Consider the following 24,872-nt stretch of genomic DNA (forward strand, 5'->3'; position numbering starts at 1 on the left):
ATGGCTCTTAGTTGGCTGTCTTACTGATCTTGTTAACTTTTTTCACCACAGATTTTTCCTCTCTCCCTTCCCATTAAGAACTTATTCTTCTATTTGGCCTTCATCCTATAATGACATCTCAACTTGTCCATGTAAAAATAACAGTTTAGTTTCAGAAGACAAAGTTTTACCTCATCTTAGGATCAAAAGAGAGAAAGTGAATAAATTAGGTTTTATGACTAAGTCTAAGGTTCCATTCCAAAGTTTGTAGGAAAGGAAGACAGAAAATGACACTAACTTTCAATTGTCCTGCTGAAATCGAAGCTTCTTTCTCAGGTTTCCTAGAAAGTATTCTTCTGGCAGATTTTCTGGACGCATCCACCACTTTTTGTGTTTGCTTTTGTTTTCATTTTCCAGACAAAAGCACTTAGGGGTGTGCATTAACTCTTTCAGGTCATTAGAGTGTAGTGCAGTCCTCTGCCTCTGATTGCCAAGACATCATACTGCTAATAGAATGCATTATGGCTTTTTGCTAAATGGTAGCTTTGTGTCATGAAAGACCTCTCAGAGGGGCTAATGTATTCTAAGAGGCTAATCTACAATCATGGAGTCTCTGACAAGTAAATATTAATAAACATTTTTTGTTAAGGTGGTGGGTAGTATAAAAAATTATTTTCAGACATTTTTTTCAGTTGGAGCTTATAAACTACATTGAGCAGTAAGTTTTGGTGCATTTTTTGTTTGAGAAAACCTCTTTAATAAATTAAGCCTTCACTTCTCCAAATGTATTCCTGTTTTTAGGTTCCTTTCTTATTAAGCTTAACCATTTTTTCCTATCTGACTTGGAAGTAATCTGTGTACACTCATGATTTATCCTTGGGGCAATTCAAATTCTTATCTAAATGGAGCACTGGTACTTTCTTCCTTCTTAATCTTTATGTAGCTTCAGACTATAAATGGAATTCTTTTTATATAACCACTAGAGAAATGAAAGTTTCATGTAGCTTCCAGAAGGCCTGTAATCATTTCGTTTTTCACTAGGAAAATGTACAGGACTATCACATGCTAGTCCTCCAAGCCAAGTCTTTGCTGACTTAAATGTAGTCCATGAGGGTCTGAATACCAAAAGCCAAATATTTGGCTCGTTAGGAGGGAGAAGAAAAGCTGTTTGCCGTAGAAAAAGTAAAATTGATATTTATGTATAAAATATCTTTTAAAGAGGTGAATTGATTTTTAGAGACTACTGTGAATCTTTTACTAGCTAACTGGATTTATGTAAATGCATCTAAACTATGGAGGCACTTAAATTGAGTAAGTGGTTTTCTTTTTCTTTCTTTCTTTCTTCTTTTTTTTTTTTTTTTTTTTTTTTGAGTAAGTGGTTTTCTATATGGAACTTTTTTAAAGGTTTCCTAAATTTTAGAATGAAATATAAATATTCTAAGAAGAAGCCAATGAGAATTAAGGAGACTAATCTTATGTCAGAACTTTCACCTTCTAGCTTCTGCCACACTGCACCTACTCAGTAGAATGAAAAGCAAAACCAGTTCAGCAGCTGAAATAGTAAATCGCCTCCAAATGTCAGCTAGTATCAAACTCTGACTATAATTCCTGCAAACTCATGAACCTGAAGAACCACAAAAAAAGAAACACTTTGTATTAGGAACTGATTACAATTTACAGAACCATTCCATGCACCATACAGACTGGTAACAGGAACATGCAGCAGGCAGCAGTTTATGCATGTTTTCCGAAGGCTTGGTTGGTTCGGGTGGTTTTCAGGCCATATATATATATATATTAGTTGTTAAGGCCTAGACTTTTTTAAATCAGCACAAATCAGAAAGAAGTATGATCTCAAAGTAACACTCCTTTGTCAGTCTGAAACAGTATTGGGGCCTAGCAAAACATCCACTTGAGAGACAGAAAGATTTCACCCATAAGCACGAAGTCCAAAGTTTGGACCACCACAAAGCACAAAGTTTTTTTTAAGGTTATTACGTATATCTCAATCGTATCCATTGATCACGTCAGTGCCTTATGACTCAGAGGTATACTGCATAGGCTAGGAATAGCAAGCAGGAAAAAAAAAATCACAGCTCACTGGAAAAGGGCTCAAAAATTATTGGTAAGTAAAGAGGATGATTGATGGTATTGCAGCAACTCATCCACCCTCTTTGATTAGTGATGCCCTCTTTTCTACCTAATCATGAGTACCAGAATGTAAATCAATTTTGAAAGGTAGAAACAGTGCTAAAGGCCTAAGTGACCTAAATTCCATGAATTTAGAAGGAAAAGTGACTTTTTTTTTTGAGATTTTTTAATTTCAAGCATCAGGTTTGCATGTTATACAATTTTTTAAAAGTGACCTCACCAACAAATTTTCAGATTTATTATGTAGTACTAAGATGGTCTCTTTGCACTAATAATTTCTAATTATTCTCATTACAGGCTTCCTTTCTGTCTGACCAGCCTGAACCTTACCTGCCATTTCTTTCACGCTTCATTGAAACACAGATGTTTGCCACCTTCATTGATAATAAAATTATGTCTCAGTGGGAAGAGAAAGATTCTTTGCTTCGGGTCTTTGACTCTCGGATTGAGAAAATAAGACTGTATAATGTAAGGGCACCCACCTTGAGGACATCTATCTATCAGAAATGCAGCACTTTAAAAGAAGCAGGTACATTTGTCTTGCCTTTTAAAATTAACTTAAAATCCATGATCATTTCTCTTTACACATTGTTGGCCTTATAAACCAAAACTTAGGGCAGCCGCGGTGGCCCAATGGTTTAGCGTCACCTTCGGCTCAGGGCATGATCCTGGGGTCCCGGGATTGAGTCCCGTGTCGGGCTCCCTGCGTGGAGCCTGCTTCTCCCTCTGCCTGTGTCTCTTCCTCTTTCTTTCTGTGTCTCTCATTAATAAATAAATAAAATCTTTAAAAAATAAAATAAACCAAAAGTTAGCTTTCAGTTTTTGACTTAATGGTTAATTCTTTGTACTATATCAAGTGCTTTCTAGGTTTGTTTCTTTCTGTTTCCATGAGTTAATGTCCATTCCATTCCTACTTAACATTCCCCTTCCTTAGAAGAGGAGAAACAGGGGCACCTGGGTTGCTCCGTTAAGCAACTCTTGATTTTAGCTCAGGTCATGATCTCAGGTTTGTGAAATCAAGTCCCTCATCCAGCTCTGTGCTGGGCATGGAGCCTGCTTTAGATTTTCTCTCTCTCCTACTCCCTTTGCCCCTCACCCCCTCCAGAAAGGAAAGAAAGAAAGAGAGCGTAAGAAGAGGAAAAACAGTAATAAATTGAATGGAATATAACCATAAGGTTGCTATGGTTTTTGTCTTACTCTCTTTCATTGCCTTAATTGAAAAATGTACGTTTCTTTCATGCTACTCATGTTGCCTTTTTATTTCTCACTTCTTTTGTCTTCATTAAAGGAAAGATAAGTATTAATTTAAAATCATAAATCTGACAGGATGCCTGGGTGGCTTAGTCGGTTAAGCATCTGCCTTCAGTTCAGGTCATGATCTTGGGGTCCTGGGATCAAGCCCTGCTTTGGGCTCCCTGCTCAACAGGAGTCTGCTTCTCCCTCTGCCTCTGTGCTCTTTCTCCCTCTCTCTCTCTCTCTCCCTCTCTCAAAATAAAAATAAAATATTTTTTAAAATAATAAATAAAATAGTAAATCTGAGATGCTGCCTAATTTATATAACTATTACAGTATATTTACTTTTTAATGGTGCCAGTAATTGTAATAGTTTCATTTATTGAAATTAAACCTCTGGATTCTTGTGGGTTTTTTTTTTTTTTTTAATTTTATTAATCATGAGAGACAGAGAGAGGCAGAGACCTAGGCAGAGGGAGAAGTAGGCTCCATGCAGGGAGCCCGATGCGGGACTCAATCCTGGGACCCCAGGATCATGCTCTGAGCCGAAGGCAGATGCTTAACCACTGAGCCATCCAGGCGTCCCAATCTCTGGATTCTTGTATTCAAATTAGAGCTTTCCCAACCCTGACACCAGTTTTCTCCTTAGAGAATCAAAAGTCTTGACTAGTCTTCTCTGGCAGTAATAAACTCCGTTAAATAAATAATCCTATTAATAGCCAGTATTTACTGAGCCAAACATCATACCACATGTTTTACATGCATTTTTGCATTTGATCTTAACAGTGGGGGTGTGTATGGACAGAGTTACTTCCGTTTTATTACTATCCTTATTTTGCAGTTGAGAAAGCTGAAAGATTAAGTAACTTGCTTACGATTGCATAGCTAGAGGCTAGTGGAGCATGATTTGAACTCAGATTTGACTAATTCTATCACTTGAAGCATTAGTACTATATTAGATTTTTATTTAGTAAAGAAACATATGAAGTGTACCAATCCACACAATTTTAGACGTTTGTACATTGTTCCTAGCACTGTCTTTGCCAAATAAACTGATAACTATTACCTGAGTGCCACCCCCCTTTTTAAAGTTTTTTCCCCCTTCTAATATAGAAGCTATTTGAGAGCAAGCTTTCCTCTGGTGCAAAAAGAGGCAAGAAAGAGTTTTGTTTTGTTTTTTAAAGATTGTATTTATTTATTCATGAGAGACACACAGAGAGAGAAAGAGGCAGAGACACAGGCAGAGGGAAAAGCAGGCTCCATGCAGGGAGCCCAATGTGGGACTTTATCCCAGGACTCCAAGGATCACACCCTGAGCCGAGGGCAGACGCTCAACCGCTGAGCCACCCTGGCGTCCCAAGAAAGAATTTCTTTGCTTTGTCTCCTTGCTTGCCTTCCTTACTTTATTTAAATAGATCAAAGTCACAGGAGTGGTGATGCTGTAGTTATAGCGTATTTAAGGAAAGAAGTATGTAAATGATGTCTTTATATAATCTTAAGAGGTCTTTTTGATAAGCTGAAACATCATTCTGGTGTATTCCCACTTAGTAGAGTAGATCCTTGGAGCCTCTTCAGGAAGTAGCAGTTACCTCTGTGTTTCTGGAAATTGAAGGAGTGGAATGAATGAGATTGTCTGTGCCTGTTCAGAGAACTGTATGACTTTCAGTGATTTAATAGCCATGTGAATAATATAATGCCTTGTTGAGAAAATTTCATTCCTCCCTTCCTGACAGAATTTTTTTAATGGAGCTAAGCACTGATTCCTTTATTTGTGTGCCTCCAGAAAATCTTTTCAATTAAAATATATTTTCTGTCAGCTTCTCAAAAAGTTTGACATTCCCACTGTCATCACAGAAATTATGTAATACTCTTGAAAATATACCATTATAGGTTTAACATATGGAAATGAGATTAGGCAAAAGCAGTAGTCTCCCAGGAACCTAATTTATCAAAGACTTTTTTTTTTTTTTTTTAAGTAAAAGGAGACAGCTGGCTCTGTCTATCCCCTATAAATGGTGCAGTTACTGATTTCATCAGATAAAATTATCCTCCTCCCACCCCCCAACAAAAACTATAAAGATGGGCGTTTTGTTGTTTTTTATTGATTTGGGGGAGGGTTCATCCTTTGTTATTTTGCTTTTATTTTTGTTTTGCCTCTAACTAAAAAGAACTTTAATTTGCAGGTGAACACTTTAGGCAGAGGCTATCTGCTGTTGATATTGTGGCACCAGAACCTCATGATTTCTGTGCAGAAAGACAAGTTGATAGTAATACAGAGTTTTTCTTTTCTCTTACCAATCACAGAAAATGAGCATTGGCACAAACCCTTGAAGATCTAACAGACCCATGACCTCTTAAAGCAGGCATTTAATAATTTCTGAAAGTTCAGTATTCACGGGTGGTATAATTACTGAAAAGTAACATTGCATTATGCTCCCTATGGCAATCTTCAGTATAAACCCCAAAATAACTCATTGTGAATCATGTTTCTTGTTTTTAAATATCTTCCTACTAAAGGAGAATAACTCCATATCAGATGGATTTCTCTGTCATTTTAAATCCAGCGGAAAAACTGAAGCTACTTTTTTTCTTCCTTTCATGAGAACAGAACCATTCATTGGCAGAGATGGAATTTTGTAGTATTTCATGGAACAAAAAATTGGCAGGGACTTCAGAGGATTCCATGCCATGAATGTAAGCTTTATTTTGCCTAAGCCATCTGTTAATTAAGTGTTTTATAAATATTAGGAAGCGCTGAGAGTATAGATAGGGTTGTGGAGAGCCAGAGGGCATCATTGGAAATTAAATACCATTTCATGTTAAAACATGGCATTCTTTCGCCCAACGTAGAACATATGGACTGTGTTTTAAGAAAAGTTACAAGTTACACATTAAAAATAAAATGAAATTCATGAAGTTTTAGATAAGCTCATATGAATTATAAAGGAAAAATGAGGGAAATTTGAAGTAGGTATCTAATATTGTGAATTTTAAGTCATTGGAGCTAATAGGGACTTCTGCAAAGCATCCCTAAATGCTGTCATCAAGCACAAGCAACTGGCTTAGGTGAAGCATTTATGTCACACAAATGGTATCAAACATGTTATTTTGACAAGGGTGGAATATGTCATGGACAGACCCCTCTCTGCTCAAAAAGAAAGTTTGTAAAACTATGTATGAGGAATAACCAGCAGTACTCAATCTGCTGATAATTGAAATGGGCAAAATAAACTATTCCATGAAATACTTATAAAAATACCTTTTACTTCTCTTAAATCTCAAGATTAGCAGTTCCCAGAGTGCGTTCTGTTTATCATACCACCACAATTACTGCTTGTTCTCTCCTTTTAATAATCTGTAGGCAAAGGATTAAAGACCTAGAGTCTTGCTTCACAAATGCATTTTTCTCTTGAAAATTCAGTTCATAAAAACATTTAAGAACTGATTTTTCTACCAGAGAAATAGTTTGCTATTTTTTGGGTCTTTGAGATATCCTCCTTACTTTAAGTTGTTTTAAATAGAAATATTGAATGATTCCTATCTTTTGACATTGGCTTATTTTATTCTTCAGAAGGTCAGTTGCTTATCCTCTGGACATTTTCTAAATGCCTGCTTATTTTACTGTTCTCTGCATTACCCCTCTTGATCTAATAAACACTCCTAAGTGACTCCTACTAACGAGAATGTGTTGCTAAAAGTGAAGTAATAAACTTTATAGTTTCTTGTTTTCACAAATGGAGAACTAGAAATATTTAATGAATCTTAATACAATACAAAGAAATAAAGTAATATAAGGCTGCTGTGCTTGCTTTTCCTTCCCTTTCAGTTCAAAGCCAATATTTTATTTGCCATCATTTTCTTAGAAGTTGTACTTAGAACCATATTTTCATTAAGAAAATATTTTTCTTAAATATTTAATATTGAAGTATTAAAATACTGATATTCCACTTAAGGGAAACTTGTTTCAGTACTGTAGATTTTCAGCCCTGCTGCCATGCTTTTGTCAGAGGCAGAAAATACCATGAAAATTAGTCATCTACTATTCACTTGAAATTAACCTCTTTATACTTACATCACACTGATTTCTCAAGAGCTTTTATGAAAATCTATCTTAGAATGTAAGAAAGATTGAGTTCCTTATTGGTGCATGAGTGGAGGAAACATTGTTTTAAGGTTTAGCCAATGAAATGTCTCTAATTTGTTATAAATTTAATTTTTAGCCCAATCAATTGAGCAGCGACTAATGAAAATGGATCACACTGCAATCCATCCACATCTGCTTGATATGAAAATCGGTCAAGGCAAATATGAGCAAGGGTTCTTTCCAAAGTTACAGTCTGATGTCTTGGCAACAGGACCAACTAATAACAAGTAAGCATGTTCTCCATTTGAGCAGTGAGTTGAAGGGATAAGAAGGGTGCAATGCTGTGCAGCTCGAATGGGGCACTGAAGTCATTAAATATCTTATCGATCTGGATCACTTTCTTCAAATCAATCCATTTGGAATATGGATTGTCATTCTGTGAGTATTTGACTTTAATTCCATCATGTGGAAAATCCAAAGACTAGAGATTTTTTTCTTTGTTAAAGTAATGTGCACTTGGGAATAGTTTCACTTTAAATATAATGCTAATACTGTCTAATGGAATTAGAAAATGTATACTTTCACTGTTGTATTAGTTTCCTAGGACTGCTGTAACAAAGTACTACAAATTTAGTAGCTTTTAAAATAACAGAAATTTATTCTTTCACAGTTCTGGAAACTGGAAATTCAAAATCAAGGTATTGGCAGGGCCATTCTCCCTCCAAGAACTTTAAGGGAGAAGCCTTCTTTGCTTCTTCAACTTCTGCTGGCCTCAGGCATTCCTGGACTTCTAACAGTGCTAACTCTAGTCTCTATCTCTGTCTTCATAACCCTCTATGTCTGAGTCCTAGTGTCCTCCTCTTATGAGGACACCAGTCCTGTTGGATTAGGCCCCATATTAATGACCTCATCTTAACTTGATGACATTTCCAAAGACCGAATAAGGTCTCATGGTCATAGGTATTGAGTTTAAGACTTCAACATGTCATGGAGGGAAGAGAGGTAGGCATAGTTCAACCTAGAACACCACCTTTTTTTAAGAATCAAGTGCAAAAATTATCAAAAAATAAAGATAAACCCTGTTATTTTTTATGACAGATGATTCCATTTAGAAAATATCTAAATGTGATTAGAATTGAAAGAATTATTTGGGTTAGGGGAATTCTTAACTTTAGGTGAATATAGTGTTTAATTAACAAGTGAGTAATATTTTTATGCAAAGATGGTGCCAAAGGTGAAGAAGGAAGCCCCTGCCCTTCCCAAAGCAAAAAACAAAGCTAAGGCTTTCAAGGCCAAGAAAGTGATGCTGAAAGGCATCCACATTTACAAAAAGAAGATCCGTATGTCACTTACATTCCTGTGACCAAGACATTGCATCTCCAGAGGCAGCCCAAATACCCTCTAAAGAGTGCCTCCAGGAGAAACAAGATTGATCACCATGGCATCATCAAGTTCCCCCTGACTACAGAGTCAGCCGTGAAGAAAACAGAAGCCAGCTACACACTTGTGTTCATTGTGGATGTCGAGGCCAATAGCACCAGATCAAACAGGCTGTGAAGAAGCTCTACAACATTGACTTGCCAAGATCAACACCCTGATCAGGAGAGAAGAAGACATATGTTCTACTGGCTCCTGACTCTGATGCTTTGGATGTTGCCAACAAAATTGGGATCATGTAAACTGAGTCCAGCTGGCTAAATCTAAATATAGATATTTTTTTTCACCATTAAAAAAAAAAAAAAAACTAGCAAGTGAGAAATAGAAATAAAGGAGGGTTTTCCAAGAAAGGACACAAAGAGGGGTGTCTGGGTGGCTCAGTTGGTTAAGCATCTGCCTTCAGCTCAGGTCATGATCCCAGGATCCTGGGATGAAAGCCCATGTTGGGCTCCTTGATCAGCAGGGAGTCTGCTTCTCCTTCCTCTTCTCCCTCTGTGTGCTCTATCCGGCACTCACTCTCTCTCTCTCTCTCTCTCTCTCTCTCGCAAAAATAAATAAATAAATATATTATATGTGTGTGTATATATATATATACACACACATATATATATATATCTTTAAGAAAAAGAAAAGACACAAAGGTATTAAAGGAGAAATACTGTAAGTTTCAAAGAAAGAACTTGGAATCAAATAAGTAATTCTGGAATTTATTCTTAACCACTAACCAGCTTAGGAACCTTAGACAAGTTGGAATCATTTGCCCCTTTCTCACCTGAAAAATAATTTAAGATTTTATTTATTTATTTGTGAGAGACACAGAGAGAGGCAGACAGACACATAGGCAGGAGTAGAAAGAAGCAGGCTTCCCACAGGGAGCCTAATGTGGGACTCGATCCCCGATCCAGGGTTCACGCCCTGAGCCAAAGTCAGACGCTGAACCACTGAGCCACCCACACGTCCCTCACCTGAAAGTATTCTTTTAACATTCTACAACACCTATCATCTTACCAAAGTGGCTAGAGGAGGAATGGAAAAAGCCATGCTGTGGCAAAGAAATGGGAGGGAAGACTGAGGTAAAGATTGGATACACAAGATGGAAATGGCATTGAGCCACCTAAATTTTTAGAAGCTAAGTAGAGAATCAGTGAGGGGAATAAAAAAGAGGTAGAATTATGTCTTTTGACCTAAATGGCCCAAACTAAATAAGTAATGTGAAGATTCTCGAAAGATGGTTTAAAAGTGTGATGTTTGTTTTTCAGGTGAACTACTTAACTTCTGTGTTGCAAATTCTTGATTCTTGCCTCTTTTTTTTTTTTTTAAGATTTTATTTATTTATTCATGAGAGACACAGAGAGGGGCAGAGTACACAGGCAGAGGAAGAAGCAGGCTCCATGCAGGGAGCCCGATGCAGGACCGATCCTGGGACTCCAGGAACACACCCTGGGCTGAAGGCATACGCTCAACTACTGAGCTACCCAGGCGTGCCGATATTTGCCTCTTTATTTCCTATGATGTTCGTTATGATTCTATTGGTCAGGAAAAAGGAAAACATAGTAATTTTATCTATATAATATGTGATGGTAACACTTGATTTAATTTGATGAACACTATTCTAAGCTAGGTAGTGTGGTATTTGGGATTTCTTAGGGTGCATGTACGTGTGGTAATACTTGTGTATTCTTGTGTTTGTACTGCTAATACCCTATTTTTAATAACCTGAAAGGAATGAAACCGTTAGCATTTTCCTAGCTAAAGGTGTTCCTTAAAATATGTTTCTTAAATGTGTCAAATGATTGATTCATTTTAGTTCCAAATGGAGAAAGCTATAGTGATAACAAACGCATCAAAGGAGAAAAAGTGATAGGTGTGGATTAAGGAAAAGAGTTACAGTACCAAAAAAAAAAAAAAAGAGTTACAGTACCATTTACATTGTTGCTTCTTTTCCTTTCAGAGTCTAGTTCTGTATCATCATAAATATATACCCCTTAACAGATCTCAGTCAGAAAACTTAGAAATTTTCATCCTCTGTCAAGTAATTATTCTTCTTTCCTTCATGTTGTCTGCTTCCAAATAGACCTTTCCTGCCAGTGGAGACCTCTTCACTCCAGGAGAGGGGTGGTTATGTTTTATTGATATTAATAGCTCATATTAAGCTGATTCTACACTGGCTTCTCTGCTAGACTGCACTGAGTACATTAGCTCATTTTTACAAACATATCCCTATATATAAAATCTATATTGCTTTATCCATTTTATGAATGAGGTTCAGAGAAATTCAATAGCTTGCTCCAAGATCACATAGCTAGGAAGTGGTGAAACTAAAATTCAAACCTAGGCCCAGCCCAGGCCCTTAAGTGATATACCACGTATATATATTGTCTGGCTCAGTTACTTCAAAACAAGGGTGACAAATGACTTTTGTTACTTTTGGAGTTGGAAACTGCTTTGGTTGCCCCCAAGAAATTTTGAATAGCCTAAAATATTGGACATACATGTGTACTATGGGAAAGAAAGATAAGCACCAAAATTTTTTAATACATACTTTTACAAGTCATCTGAAAGAAACATCATACTTTTAAGCTACCTTTCAAGAACCTTAATATGGGGCAGCCCAGTGACTCAGCAGTTTAGCGCCTCCTTAGGCCCAGGGTCTGATTCTGGAGACCAGGGATTGAGTCCCATGTCGGGCTTTCTGCATGAAGCCTGCTTCTCCCTCTGCCTGTGTCTGCCTTTCTCTCTCTCTCTCTCTCTCTCTCTCTCTCTCTCTGTCTCTCATGAATAAATAAATAAAATCTTTAAAAAAAAAAAAAGAACCTTAATATGACTTCGTTTGGGCCACTTAAGTCAAAAGGCATAATTCTACTTTTTTTATTCCCTTCTTTGAGTCTCTACTTGCCTTCTGAAAATTCAGGTGACTCAGTGCCACTTCTGTTTTGTGTACCCAATGTAACAAGATCTTCCGCAATGAAAGAGCCCTCAGATACCTCACGTCTGCCTTAAACGACTCTATTAAGAGGGGTGGCCCCAAAGAAGATAGGATAATACTCTGCAGAGCAAGGTACATTTGTAGGCACCATCTTCCCTAGTGAAGAACTACATGAAGCAGTGGTTGAGTTCAAATAGCCTAACCATGAAGACAATGGCCTTATGTGTTAGAGGAGTCTGAACTTGGGTTACTGGCAAAGTTAGGAGTGGAACTCAGGTCTCCTTGCTCTAGGTACCATGTTCTTGATATCTCTCTTTTTTTAAAGACTTTTTTTTTTTTTTAAGATTTTATTTATTTATTTATGAGAGACACAGAGAGAGGCAGAGACACAGGCAGAGGGAGAAGCAGGCTCCTGACAAGGAGCCCAGTGTGGGACTTGATCCCAGATCCTGGGATGGTGCCCTGAGCCAAAGACAGATGCTCAACTGCTGAGCCACCCAGGCATCCTGATGATATCTCATTTATAAAGCCTGGAGTTCTAGAAAACTTTCAGTCCAATATCCTTTTAAAAATCTTTAAAAAAAAAGGAGCAGCCCTGGTGGCTTAGCAGTTTAGTGCTGCCTTCAGCCCAGTGTGTGATCCTAGAGACCTGGGATCGAGTCCCCTGTCAGGCTCCCTGCATGGAGCTTGCTTCTCCCTCTCTTTCTCTGTCTCTAATTAATAATTTTAAAAATCTTTAAAAACAGAATTATTGATCTTTAAAGGCTTTGATTTAAATAGATTGTCTAAACTTTAATGAAGTCAGTAATGGAGGAGGATTTCACGAGAGAGGTGGAAAAGTTATGTATTCACATTGAAATCTTCCCCTCCTGTAGAAAATGCAAGTGTTTATGCTAAGGTCTTAGAAAGGAAGATTGTAGAGATAATTTAATATGCCTCTCACAAGACAGAAGTAAATAGCTGATGACTGAAAATGTTATCTTATTTATCTTAGTTAACTTGTAGGAGTTTACCCTCCATTGAAGAGCTATTCCTACTTTTTTTTTTAATTATTATTTTTTAAATGTATTTATTAGGGAGAGAGAGAGAGACAGAGACAGAGACACAGGCGGAGGGAGAAGCAGGCTCCATGCAGGGAGCCCAATGTGGGACTTGATCCTGGGACTCCAGGATCACGCCCTGGGCCAAAGGCAGGCACTAAACCACTGAGCCACCCAGGGATCCCCTATTCCTACTTTTTAAAACTGTGACCTTAAAAGTGTGCTAAAAGATGTTGAACATTAGGAGGTTCAAACTTCCCAGATGATTGTACTAGATATAAAATGTTCTGTTTTTCAGAAGTGAATGAGAATTTTCCATCAGAACAAACTAATCATCCATTTACTTATTTTTTGTTTGTAAAATATCCTAATTGTTTGAATTACTTTCATATTAGTAGACTATTAATTTAAATGAGTTTTAATTCCTTTTAATAACATTAGATTGTACGTTTGTTCATTTTGGCAAATATTGATGGAACTTCTACTGTATGTGAGGCAGTGCCCTGTTCACTGGGAGTTGAGCAATGAACATAACAAAAATCCCTGCTTTTAAGGAAGAGGAAACAAACAAAGAAACTTAATATGTAAAACAAGTAACCTATCAGTGATAAGATTTGTGAAGAAAAATAAAGCAAAAAAAAAAAAAAGAAAGAAAGAAAAATAAAGCAGAAAAGGGAAGTAGGAAAAAAAAAAAGAAAAAGAAAAGGGAAGTAGGGAGTTTTAAGGAGGGAAGAGTTCAACTTCAATTTTTACTGCCATGTTTTCTTTTTTTTTTTTAAGATTTTATTTATTTATTAATAGAGAGAGAGAGGCAGAGAGACAGGCAGAGGGAGAAGCAGGCTCCATGCAGGGAGCCTGACGTGGGATTCGATCCTGGGTCTCCAGGATCAGGCCCTGGGCTAAAGGCGGCACTAAACCGCTGAGCCACCCAGGCTGCCCTCTTGCTTTTATAATCTTCTATACAATCCCAAGGTCTCTTATTTCCAGACTAAGTCCCAAGTATTACATTTTCAGGTAGATTGTAGTCTGAAAGGGAAAAGACCTAAGAACTCATTGCAGGATAAAGAGATGTATAATCATGCCTCTGCAAATTGGTTGATCAAGTCTTAGAATTTCATATGCTGCTTACAAAACAAGAGCAAATAAGCAGTCATTATTATTTTAGCAAACGTGATTATCTTTGGTAAAAATATGCTTAGTAAATGAGACTGAATAATGAAAAAAGCAATTCCTTAATAAGACCAAGAGTGTATAGATTTCATAGTAATTTTCTTAAGCAGATGATTACATTCCTGTTTTGAAAATAAAATAGGACATTTTGTGCCACAGAGTGTATAGTAAGATGCTAGTTTTATCATGTAAGTTAATATTTATCCTTTTCTTTACCTAAAGCCTTTTCCACTTTTGCCTGCCAAGGGAACTGTTCTGCCACTTATATTCTATTCCTTCTCTTTAATTATTATTTAAGTTCATTAGCTGGTGCTTATAGTCTGTTTCCTAATTTTACTATTTATTTGAACCCTAGTTTTTTAAATTCTTGAACAAATTTTGCTGTCTTTCACTGATGTTTTTCTACAGGGCTATTTCTTAAGAACATTTTGTTTGTTAACCTATATTTCCCCTTTGTTTATCATGAAAATTTATCTTCCTGTGTTTATATTCTACTTCAAAGTTGTTAAAGAAGAAAAAAAGAAACCAAAATTGTTAAAGAAAAAAATATTCATGACACTTGTTTGAAGACGGTAACACAGACTTTATTCGAGGGAGGCCATGTAGGGACCATTGCAGTGGGCAAGAGATTGAGATTGAACTCTATTCCAAATATAATGTGGATAAGTAGGAATTTATAATCAAGTAGCAGAATAGAGAGAAAATTACTAAGAGGAAACATCAAAGGTAAGGAGGAGGGGTGGGGATTTTGACTAAACCACCCAAACCGGATTCTTGCTGAAGGTAGGCCTGAGTGATCAGACATCATGTGGAAGGTGATGAATGATGTAGAAGCTGATCAGATATGGAGAATGATCATATACTGGGGCGGGGAGGGGGGATGGACTTAGCAAGGCTCTTGTTAAATGGGATTTTATAAGGGAGTGCAAAGATGGACCTAGGAGAAAGTTCAAGAGCCTAGCTAAAGTTTGATCAAACAAAGAATCTTGGGACACCTAGGTGGCTCAACAGTTGAGCATCTGCCTTCAGCTCAGGGTGTGATCCCGGGTCTGGGGATGAGTCCCACATCGGGCTCGCCGCAGGGAGCCTTCTCCTCCCTCTGCCCATGTCTCTGCTCTCTCTCTTTATGTCTCTCATGAATAAATAAATAAAATCTTAAAAAAAATATATAAAGAATCTTTGTCAGTGTATTAATATGTTTTTTCTGGATCTTTCTCAGTCATTGCAGTTCTATTTGTATCGTTTTATAGTCTAACTTTGATCCTTTGCTATAGGGACAGTTCCAAGGATTCCACTTCAAAGATCTATCACTAGGACTTTGTATTTGTTGTCCCAGTATAAGCCTGTTTTTCTTAACTATTTTAAGAGGGGACTACCTTTCTCGTTATCATTTTTATCATAATTATTCAGTGTTCTCTAGTAGCCTGAGATGATTCAGAAACTTGAAACCAAAGGCATGCATAAATTATTTTATTTTTTTTTTAACTTTTATTTATTTATGATAGTCACAGAGAGAGAGAGAGGCAGAGACACAGGAAGAGGGAGAAGCAGGCTCCATGCACCGGGAGCCCGACGTGGGATTCGATCCCGGATCTCCAGGATCGCGCCCTGGGCCAAAGGCAGGCGCCAAACCGCTGCGCCACCCAGGGATCCCTATTTTAAAAGCAAGAAAAAAGCTGTATTCTCATTTTAAGCTTTTGTAAATTGCATACTTTATTAAATAAAAAATTAAAAGTAATGAACTGCCAGTAATACAATATGACTTTTCCTGAATGGCAAAAGTATAAATTCATTTTTTACATTGTGTACGGCTCTGTGCTGGCAAGAATATATTCAAGAGTAGATATTCTTAGAACTAAGTGTGATGACTACATAATCATGAGAATAATAAGTCAAAATCTGAGGAATTTTTAAAATAGTTTGGTATAAAATAATATATGCTTATTAGAAAATTGAAAGTGATAGGGTAAATTTTAAAACACCCATAATGCCATCACCACGAGATGTTAAGATTTGCTGTTAGGCTCTTCCTCATCCATGCGCATGGATCCTGATGTGCATGTCCACACTTTTAAAAACAAAATTAGCATATTACTTATACAGTGTTTTATCTTGATTCTTCTTTTCTTTTTTTTTTTTTTAAAGATTTTATTTGTTTATTCATGAGAGACACACAGAGAGAGAGAGGCAGAGACACAGGCAGAGGGAGAAACAGGCTTCATGCAGGAAGCCCGACATGGGACTCGATCCCTGGTCTCCAGGATCACGACCTGGACTGAAGGCGGCACTAAACCGCTGAGCCACCCAGGCTGCCCTATCTTGATTTTTCACTCATTATTATACCATCAACAGTCTCCCATATTAATATTCCTAGCAATTTGATTTTTTTTGTGACTGTATCTTTCATTATATAGCACCCCCTACTGTTGAACATATAGATTGTTTTGAACACAATTACTTGATTTTGAGTAACTTGGTTGTAAGACCTGCTATGAACTCAAAAACTTTTTGGAACTATTATACATTAAACATGCATATGGAAAAAGAGACACATCCTAATTCAGGAACATTTAGAAGCCAAAATGTGAGTCTTGGAATAAAGGAAGTAAATTTTGTTATATTCATGCTGTGAGGAACATCTATAAACCTAAATATTGAACTAAATCTCTGATTATTTATTTAGAGTATATTCATAGAAGGGCCAGATGATGTACAGACTGCCAGTGAAACAGCTGACGGGCACCTGGACGGTGCAGTCAGTTATGTACCCGACTCTTGATTTCAGTTCAGGTCCTAATCTCAGATTCATGATCTAGCCCTGTATGGGGCTCTGTGCTCAGTGAGGAGTTGGCTTGAGAGTCTCCCTTTCCTTCTCTGCCCCTCCTGCTTATGCTCTCTCCGCCTCTCTAAAATAAATAAATTGTTTAAAAAAAAAAAAAAAACAGCTGACAGACATGATACCAGCCCTTCAAGAGTTTATAGTAGAGAGGATTTTGTGGGAAATAGAGATAAATACAACACAAAGCTAATACAAATGGGGAGTGTAAGAGGGGTAGACAGTTTAGATTTGGAGGAATCAACACTTTCTTGTGCATTGAAGCTATCTGAAAGAAGAACAGAAGTGGGAGGAAACCAGGACAAAGGCTCACATGTGACCGAACTGACCCCATTGGAAATACAGACATAGTTGAAAGTAGCTGGAGGTGTAAGGTAGTGCTAAGTATAGCAGAGAGTTTGGGTTGGCAAAGAATTGAGTGATTGCTCTGAATATGGCAGCTAGAGGTGTAAATGGCTTCAGGAGCATTGTCAGGGGAAGCTGATTTAGATAAACTGAAGATCCAAAGGTAAAAAGTTGAGGCTAAGAATTTTTTCATGAGAAGAGTGAAGAAAGAAACTAAGTATAACTTTCAAGAGCCAAGAGAGAGATCAACCTGCTTACCAGCTGAAGGGAAGTATTCAGATGAGAGAGAAAAATTGAAGATACAGAAAAAGAGATGATTAATGCAGCAGGTTGAAGAAGTCAAGAGAGAATGCGTCAGGGAGTTTCTTCTAGGTGGCAGAATTAGTTTTGAGCCATGACCAATACATTTTATACTTTGTGATTGATTTAAAGGAAGATGAGAGGTATCTATGTGTATACATTAAGTAGAGGGCAGGAAGGAGTCAAGGGTGGGCCATCAGTTGAGGGGAGTCACTTGATGAAGCGAAAGGTTTGAAACATTTTTTGAGGGGAATGTGAGAGAGTTGATCAAGGGCAGGTAAAGTGATTCTTGGGGAGTCCTGAAAGAAATAACTAATCTGCATAAATAGAACAGAGAAGAGGATGGTATTCATTCAGATTTGTGGCTCTGTTGGACACTAAAGTGGAAAGAAAATAATTTTTTTTTTAAGATTCTATTCATTCATGAAAGATAGAGGCAGGGAGAGGAGCAGTCTCCCTGCAAGGAGCCTGATGTGGGACTTGATCCTGGACCCCGGGATCCAAGGCAGACGCTCAACCGCTGAGCCACCCAGGTGTCCGGGAAATGATCATTATGAGGAGATACTGTGTATTTTTTTAACCTCATTTTTGAAAAAGTATTGATTGTAGTGATGGTTGCATGTCTGAATATAATAAAAACCACTGACTTACATGCTTTAAGTGGATGAATTGTTTGGTATTTAATTATATCACAATAAAGCTGTTCTATATTTAAAGAATTGATTGAAAAGCAAGTATTGTTAGTCTTTTGTTTTAAACAGTACATTTTTTCTAGTTTAAAGATAAGTTGTCACTTTTTTTTTTTTTTTTTTTTTTTTTTGGTTTAGTTGTTTGTTTTAACCTGCACCTTCTTGGGTATGGCTATCTTTCCAGTCGCTGGGTAAGTCGGAGTGCCACGGCGCAGCGCAGGAAAGACCGCCTTCGCCAACATTCTGAGCACATTGGATTGGACAACGACCTGAGGGAGGTATGTGGGCTGCCTTTCTGGGATGCCTCCATACAAGAGCCACAACTCAGCTAACTCAGCCCAGCAGTTGTCCTTGTGCAGGTTCTTCCTCATTCTTTTACAAAAGTTCAGTTTCATTTTAAAGTAGTAATATTTTTGTACTGACTTACAGCAGAAAACACCATTTTCCCCATTTTTGTAATTTTAATATACCTAAAATAAGGCTCTAAAGCAAATCTCCCTGTATAGTGCATCAAGTAAAGGTTAAGTTTTCAATAAAGTTTTGGTCAATATGTCTCTTATGGGAAAAAAAATATATACAAGAAACAGATTTTTTTAAAGTTTCAAACATAATTTATACTTAGTAAAAATGTATTTGCTTGTGCTTTATCCTAAGCTTGCTGACACCCATTTTTAAAGTGTTAGAAATTATTTTTTAATTAAAATCCTTATGCTTTATTTGTAGTACTTGAAAATAAAACCATATTTATACATTTGAATAATTATATAAGGTTTGATTATTGTGATCAAAGAAAATTGCAGTCAGAACATCTGTTAACTGTTTTCTAAACTCAGATGTTTAGAAATAAAGCAGAAAACATCATTCCAAATATATATTGCTTTTTTGTTGAAATGTTCATACATTTATGATTTTAAGCATTTTCTTAAAAACTGAAGTGTAATCTGTCCAGTGCTTTTCTTTGTGCTACCATATTTTCTTCTCTCCCCTTTTGCTGTGACTTTATCATGTGCATGCATGTTTTGCTTGTCTCTTTCTCCCTGTCCTTTTCTTTTTTGCTTTTCTGTCATTGGCACTTCTCCATCCTCTTAGCCTTCCGGGGAACTTTTGGTCTGTCAGAACTCCATGGCATTCTGGGAGTGGGATCAGGGTCCACCTCCTCCTGCACGACTTCCTAAAAAATCCTTCTCTGAGTGCTGCCTGGTATGTTCTTTGCCTGAAAGTGCTTTGCAGATGTTCCTGAGTTCTCTTTGGTGTTCCTTGAATTATCCACGTGTGTGTGTGCGCACATAGCTCTAGAATGCCTCACATCACCTTGTGACGTGAACTGTCAGCCTCTCCGTTTTGCTCTCCACTTCCTCCTGTGTTTGGTACCTTTTCACGGTGGTGTATGCTAACATGAGTAATTCTATACAGTTGACAGGTAAAACTGATCATTTGAATTCCTAATTTGTGGTATTTTGGCAAGTGAAGGGAGAGGAGTTGTAGAGGGGCCAGACTAGCATGTTGTTGTTCTTCCAAAGGAGAAATACTCAAACTTCCTTTTATTTACACATCTGCAGAAATACAGAAATAATTTGTTTTTGAACAGCTTTTCTTTTTTGGCTGGGTTTTATCTCCACAGTATTTTAGTGAACCCTTCCTGATATGTTTTTTGGTTTTTTTGTGGTTGTTTTTTTGGGGGGGGTATTATTGTTGTTGTTTTTTTTTTTTAGTTTGAAATTTACTTCTTTTATTCATTGTCTGTATTTTATGTGGTTAGAAAATCAGGTCATCAATATAGAATCTTAGTTCTAAAAGGAACCTTTGAAGTCACCTTGTCCAACGTGACATGAAGTCCAAGAGACTTGCCGAAAGTTAAATGGACACCCAAAGGCAGAGCTGGGCCTATAGCCCAGGACTGCTGAAAGCCAAACTGACTGATACTCTTCCCAGTAACCCAGTATACCAGGTTGCAATCAGCAGCTATCTGAGAGCAAGAGTATCATAGGACTCCTGATTTGTAGTTTGAGGCTTTGACAGAAATGAAAAAAGACATAATAGAAATCTAGGGTCACTTCCTTTTAGTAGTGAGATAGGCTTTCTTACAAAAACATTCCTTGTGAAAGGTTTCTCTTTCTTCTCCATTTTTCACCTTAAAGTACACCTTTTCCTCCAGCTGCCCCAAAGAAAATTACATCTTTATCATCACTTGTTTACCGTTAAGGCAAGTACTCTATTTTTGCAATATACAGAGGCAACATCACTTCTTGATGTGAGGAAAGGCCTCATGCCCACCACACGCACACGCACACACACCCTGTATCCTTCATGTGCACATCCAAGGGATGTTGCTCATTCTGTGGCTTCAGCAGAGCTGCTCGAGAGGAGACTTGGCCCTGTGGAGTTTGCCGTTGGCTAATAATTTTACTGCCCTGTATGTGCTGTGTGCTTGGTAAATATGGCCAAAGGATAGCCCCATTCTAGCTTATTTTCATTTGTAAAATAGAATGTAAACTTTAACAGTGCTTAAATTCTTAATCTAATATGGACTTAAAATCTAATTGTTGATATATATCAGAAGAAAGAGAAATGCCAGGACCTATTCCTAGCCTCTTGCCTGTGTTTCTCACTCCTTTTCTTCTAGCCAGTATGTTTCTTTCTAAGCTAAATTTGATCCTTACTTTTTCCTGAGAACTAAGTCCTAGTAGTTCTCTCTGCCTTTGCATAAGTCCTAAAGTAGAGGAATTGAGGCTGAGGAGAAACAACCCCTTTAACACATGGCAGTTAATATTTGTTTATACCAGAGGTGATAGTTACCTTTCATTCTCAATTTTCCCTATTTCTTTGACCCTCCCAAAAGAGATTTGAAGCAGAAAGATGCATACACAAGTATTATAGGAATTCTTACAGCACTCATTTTTTAAAAATCTGTCCTTAAAATGATTGCACTGGAAAGGAAACGGATTATTTTGTTTATGCAACAGCAGGAAACTGATTAGTTGAATCCCTAATCAGTGGGGATTTTTAGAAATTTGTACAAGATTTAGCAGATCAGTTTTCTTCCAAAGGGGAAATACTGTAAATGTACAAACTCCCATTTATTTAGAGAATGTAAAGGAGTTTACACATTTTCCCTTATAATATAAAATTCTTCCCTTGAGATAGTAAAGATAGATTTCACATATGTGTGTGTGGGAGGATGTGCTGGCTCACAATCTCTCTCCCCTCAACAAACTGCTAGTTTTACTATATAACTTAGAGTAGTCATTCTATAAATATGGCCCTAAGACACTTGGACATTTTAGAGATTCTGCTTTATGGTCCTGATGCAAACATAAGTATCTAGATGAGCTTTTGCATGTGGCACAGGAAGAAGAGAGACAACAGATGTACGGTGATAATAACCTGTAGTGATTTTTTCCCCCGGACATTCACTAACTAAAGCTCAAGAGCAGTGGACTGGGTCTCTGAGTTTCTGGGTTTCTCTCTGAGCTATCACTATCTCTGAAAGTAATATAATGTCTCTGCTTTCTCTCGATTATGGAACAAGGCAAGGGAGGGAATGTAGCAAACATGTTCAGAGTGAGTTCATAGTCTTTCTTGTGAGGTGGGAGAGTGTGTTTTATGCCCGTTTTACAAATAAGCAAATATGCCTGAGGTTATAAAGTTAGTTGCAACCAGATTCTGGAGCTCCTGATTTTACTGTTGTGACTTGATTAGAACAAAGGGTTGGTTTGAAGAGCATTGTCCAAGAGACTAGAAGTATGTTGAGTATCTTGATCTGTGGGACAGGAAGAAACCAGTGATCTGAGTTCTTGGAGAACCTTGGATTCGTAATTTAGAAACCCAAATTTTTTTCATCCCTGTCATGATCCTGACTAATCACAACCTTGGGTATTCCCAATAAAAAGATTAAACGAGGTGAGCTCCATCTTATTATGAATGTGTTTTAACCTGACACGATTTCAAGTGCCCTCATTTTCACAGGAGTTAACAACTGGGGAGTGGGGGAAATACAAACTGTCCTCTGCCTGTTGGTAGTGCTAAAACTTGAATTGCTAGTGCATGAATACACTTACAGCCTTTTTTGCATCTTGTTTTTTCTCACTTGTTTGTGTAATGTTAAAAGTCAGGAGAATATCTGATATTTGTGTATTAAAAGTACTCTTTAATTTTTAGAAATATATGCAAGAGGCACGAAGTTTAGGAAAAAACCTGAGGCAACCCAAATTGTCAGACCTCTCGCCTGCAGTGATTGCACAAACCAACTGCAAATTTGTAGAAGGCTTATTAAAAGAATGTAGAATGAAGGTACGTATTACTCACTGATGTGAGACAGTGTGCACTCAACTCCCATTTGAGCTTGTAGCTTTCCTAGAGAAAAACTTTAACTGAGGATAAACCTCATAAGTTCTTTACTGAGCTCATGAACCTTTGTGGGTTCTATGTTGCCCATAGAATCAGTGACATGGGAGCCCTGCAGTTTTTCTCACCTTTTCAGTCTTTTCATTGCTGTCTTCCTCTTTAGCATGAACAGATAGTAAGTAAGTTAAAAGCTGTGGGATGCCTGGCTGGCTCATTCAGTAGAGCATGTGACTCTGGTTTTGTTCATTTTGTTTTGTTTTTTAGAGAGAAAGTTTGGGCGGGGGAATGGGGGGTGCATGCTGCACAGGTGGAGAGAAACTTCAAGCTGACTTCTCACTGAGCACAGAGCCTGACTTGGGGCTAGATCTCACTACACTGAGATCATGACCTAAGCTGAAATCAACAGTCAGACACTTAACTGACTGAGCCACCCAGGTGCCCAGAACATGCGACTCTTAATCTCAAGAGTTTGAGCCTCACATTGGGTGTGTAGAGCCTACTTAAAAGAAGTAACTTGCATCAGGAATGTGGTCATTTTATATGAAAGGCAACACATTTTTTTGTATAGAACATTGTCCGAAAAAAAAAAAAAAAAAAGAACATTGTCCGTGTCCATACACGTACATATACCCATAAGGAAGAAGACCTTAGCTGTGTTGTAGTTTTGTGTATATCACACACTAGTCTCTTCTTAAATATCCATGTTTATCAAAGGTAGTAATACAAATTAACAAGATTCAGAACATCATTTTAGCCAGTAATTTCATCCTTTTTTTTTTTTTAAGATTTATTTATTTATTCATGAGAGACACAGAGAGAGACAGGCAGAGACACAGGCAGAGGGAGAAGCACGCTCCATGCAAGGAGCCCGATGTGGGACTCGATCCTGGGACTCCAGGACCATGCCCTGGGCAGAAGGCAGGCGCTGAAACACTGAGCCACCCAGGGATCCCAATTTCATCCTTTTATTTGAGTCATTTCTTGAGTACCTTCTGTGTATATTCAATAAATGCACTATTTTCAGCATCAGCACACAGTGTTGAATCAGAGACAAGGTCCCCACCTAAAGCAACTAGATTCTTTCTCACTTTACATTTTATAAGTACATCTAAGACTGCGGTGAATTATTTACTTGAAGCTGATTTCCACTTCCCTTCCATTTTCTGGTACATACTCATGAGCAGAGACAAGATAAAAGAGGAAAAGAGGAAGGAAAAAAGAGTCCTGGTTCACCAGTTAGGGAGTTCTAAAAAAATTTGGAGCTGCCTATATGTGTTGTGGTTTTTGCGTAAGTGCAATCAAAACTAACTGCAGATATCTTCAGTATGCCAAGATGCAGGGACAGTGGAGGGTTAGTTGTAACAGGATGGGTTTCAGATTCTGACAGTACATTTTATGGGTCTAGTGTAATTCCCCAGTGTTACTGTAGATAGTAATCCGAAGATAATCGATCCTAAGGGTTTACATGGGATACTTTAAAATAGTATTGTGGGAGGCAAAAAGATAGATGATTGATGATAGATAGATAGATAGATAGATAGATAGATAGATAGATAGATAGATAGATAGATAAAATAGTATCCTAATCTCCCTCTGGTGGACCCCCTATTTATCTAACAAAATACTAAAAGTATATGATATTACTGTAGTTAGTTGACCACAGAAATTAAGACACTTTTCCCAGAGTGATTAAATTCTACAATTAGAAGTATGATGAAAGGGATGCCTGGCTGGCTCAGTTGATGGAGCATGCAGTGCTTGATCTTGGGATTATAGGTTCAAGCCCCACGTTGAGTGTAGAGATTTCTTAAAATGTTTAGGGTACCTGAGTGGCTCAGTCAGCTGGGCATCTGCCTTCAGCTCGGGTTGTGACCCCAGGGTCCTGGGATGAACATCAGGCTCCCTGCTCTGTGGGGAGCCTGCTTCTTCCTGCCTACCACTCCCCCTGCTTGTGCTCACTTGCTCTCTCACTCTCTCTCGCTCTCTCTCTCTGTCATATAAATAAAATCTTAGAAAAAATTTTAAAATTTAAAAAATAAAATGTTTAAAAAAGTAGTATAATGAAGGGAATCCAGGTCTCTGATCTAGTGGTTGGTTGACTTGTTGGATTTTGGCTTCACTGCTGGGTTAACACTTGTACTCACACATGATGCTTTCAGACAAAACGCATGTTGGTGGAGAAAATGGGACATGAAGCAGTGGAACTGGGCCATGGAGAAGCAAACATAACTGGCTTAGAAGAGAACACCTTAATTGCCAGCCTCTGTGACCTACTGGAAAGAATATGGAGCCACGGCTTACAGATCAAGCAGGTATAATCTCAGGAGGTCCTGGTGAC

General features: G+C 37.7%; 1 protein-coding gene across 7 annotated transcripts in view; it reads left to right on the top strand.

The window, feature by feature from the left end:
* Positions 1-24,872, top strand: part of DENND5B (DENN domain containing 5B) — a 199,561-nt gene that overhangs the window by 129,952 nt on the left and 44,737 nt on the right. For 2 of the 7 annotated variants that reach the window (XM_025455527.3, XM_025455528.3), the window contains 7 exons: positions 2,428-2,659; positions 5,547-5,630; positions 7,584-7,734; positions 18,375-18,468; positions 19,280-19,390; positions 22,349-22,480; positions 24,694-24,846. In XM_025455527.3, coding sequence (XP_025311312.1) covers positions 2,428-2,659; positions 5,547-5,630; positions 7,584-7,734; positions 18,375-18,468; positions 19,280-19,390; positions 22,349-22,480; positions 24,694-24,846 — 957 coding nt within the window. Of the gene's footprint in view, positions 1-2,427; positions 2,660-5,546; positions 5,631-7,583; positions 7,735-18,328; positions 18,469-19,279; positions 19,391-22,348; positions 22,481-24,693; positions 24,847-24,872 lie in introns of those variants that run through there. The other 5 variants (XM_025455531.3, XM_025455532.3, XM_025455529.3 and 2 more) reach the window with 4 other exon arrangements.

The sequence above is a fragment of the Canis lupus genome, chromosome 27 (assembly GCF_003254725.2).
Source record: "Canis lupus dingo isolate Sandy chromosome 27, ASM325472v2, whole genome shotgun sequence".
NCBI classification, from domain to species: Eukaryota; Metazoa; Chordata; class Mammalia; order Carnivora; family Canidae; genus Canis; species Canis lupus.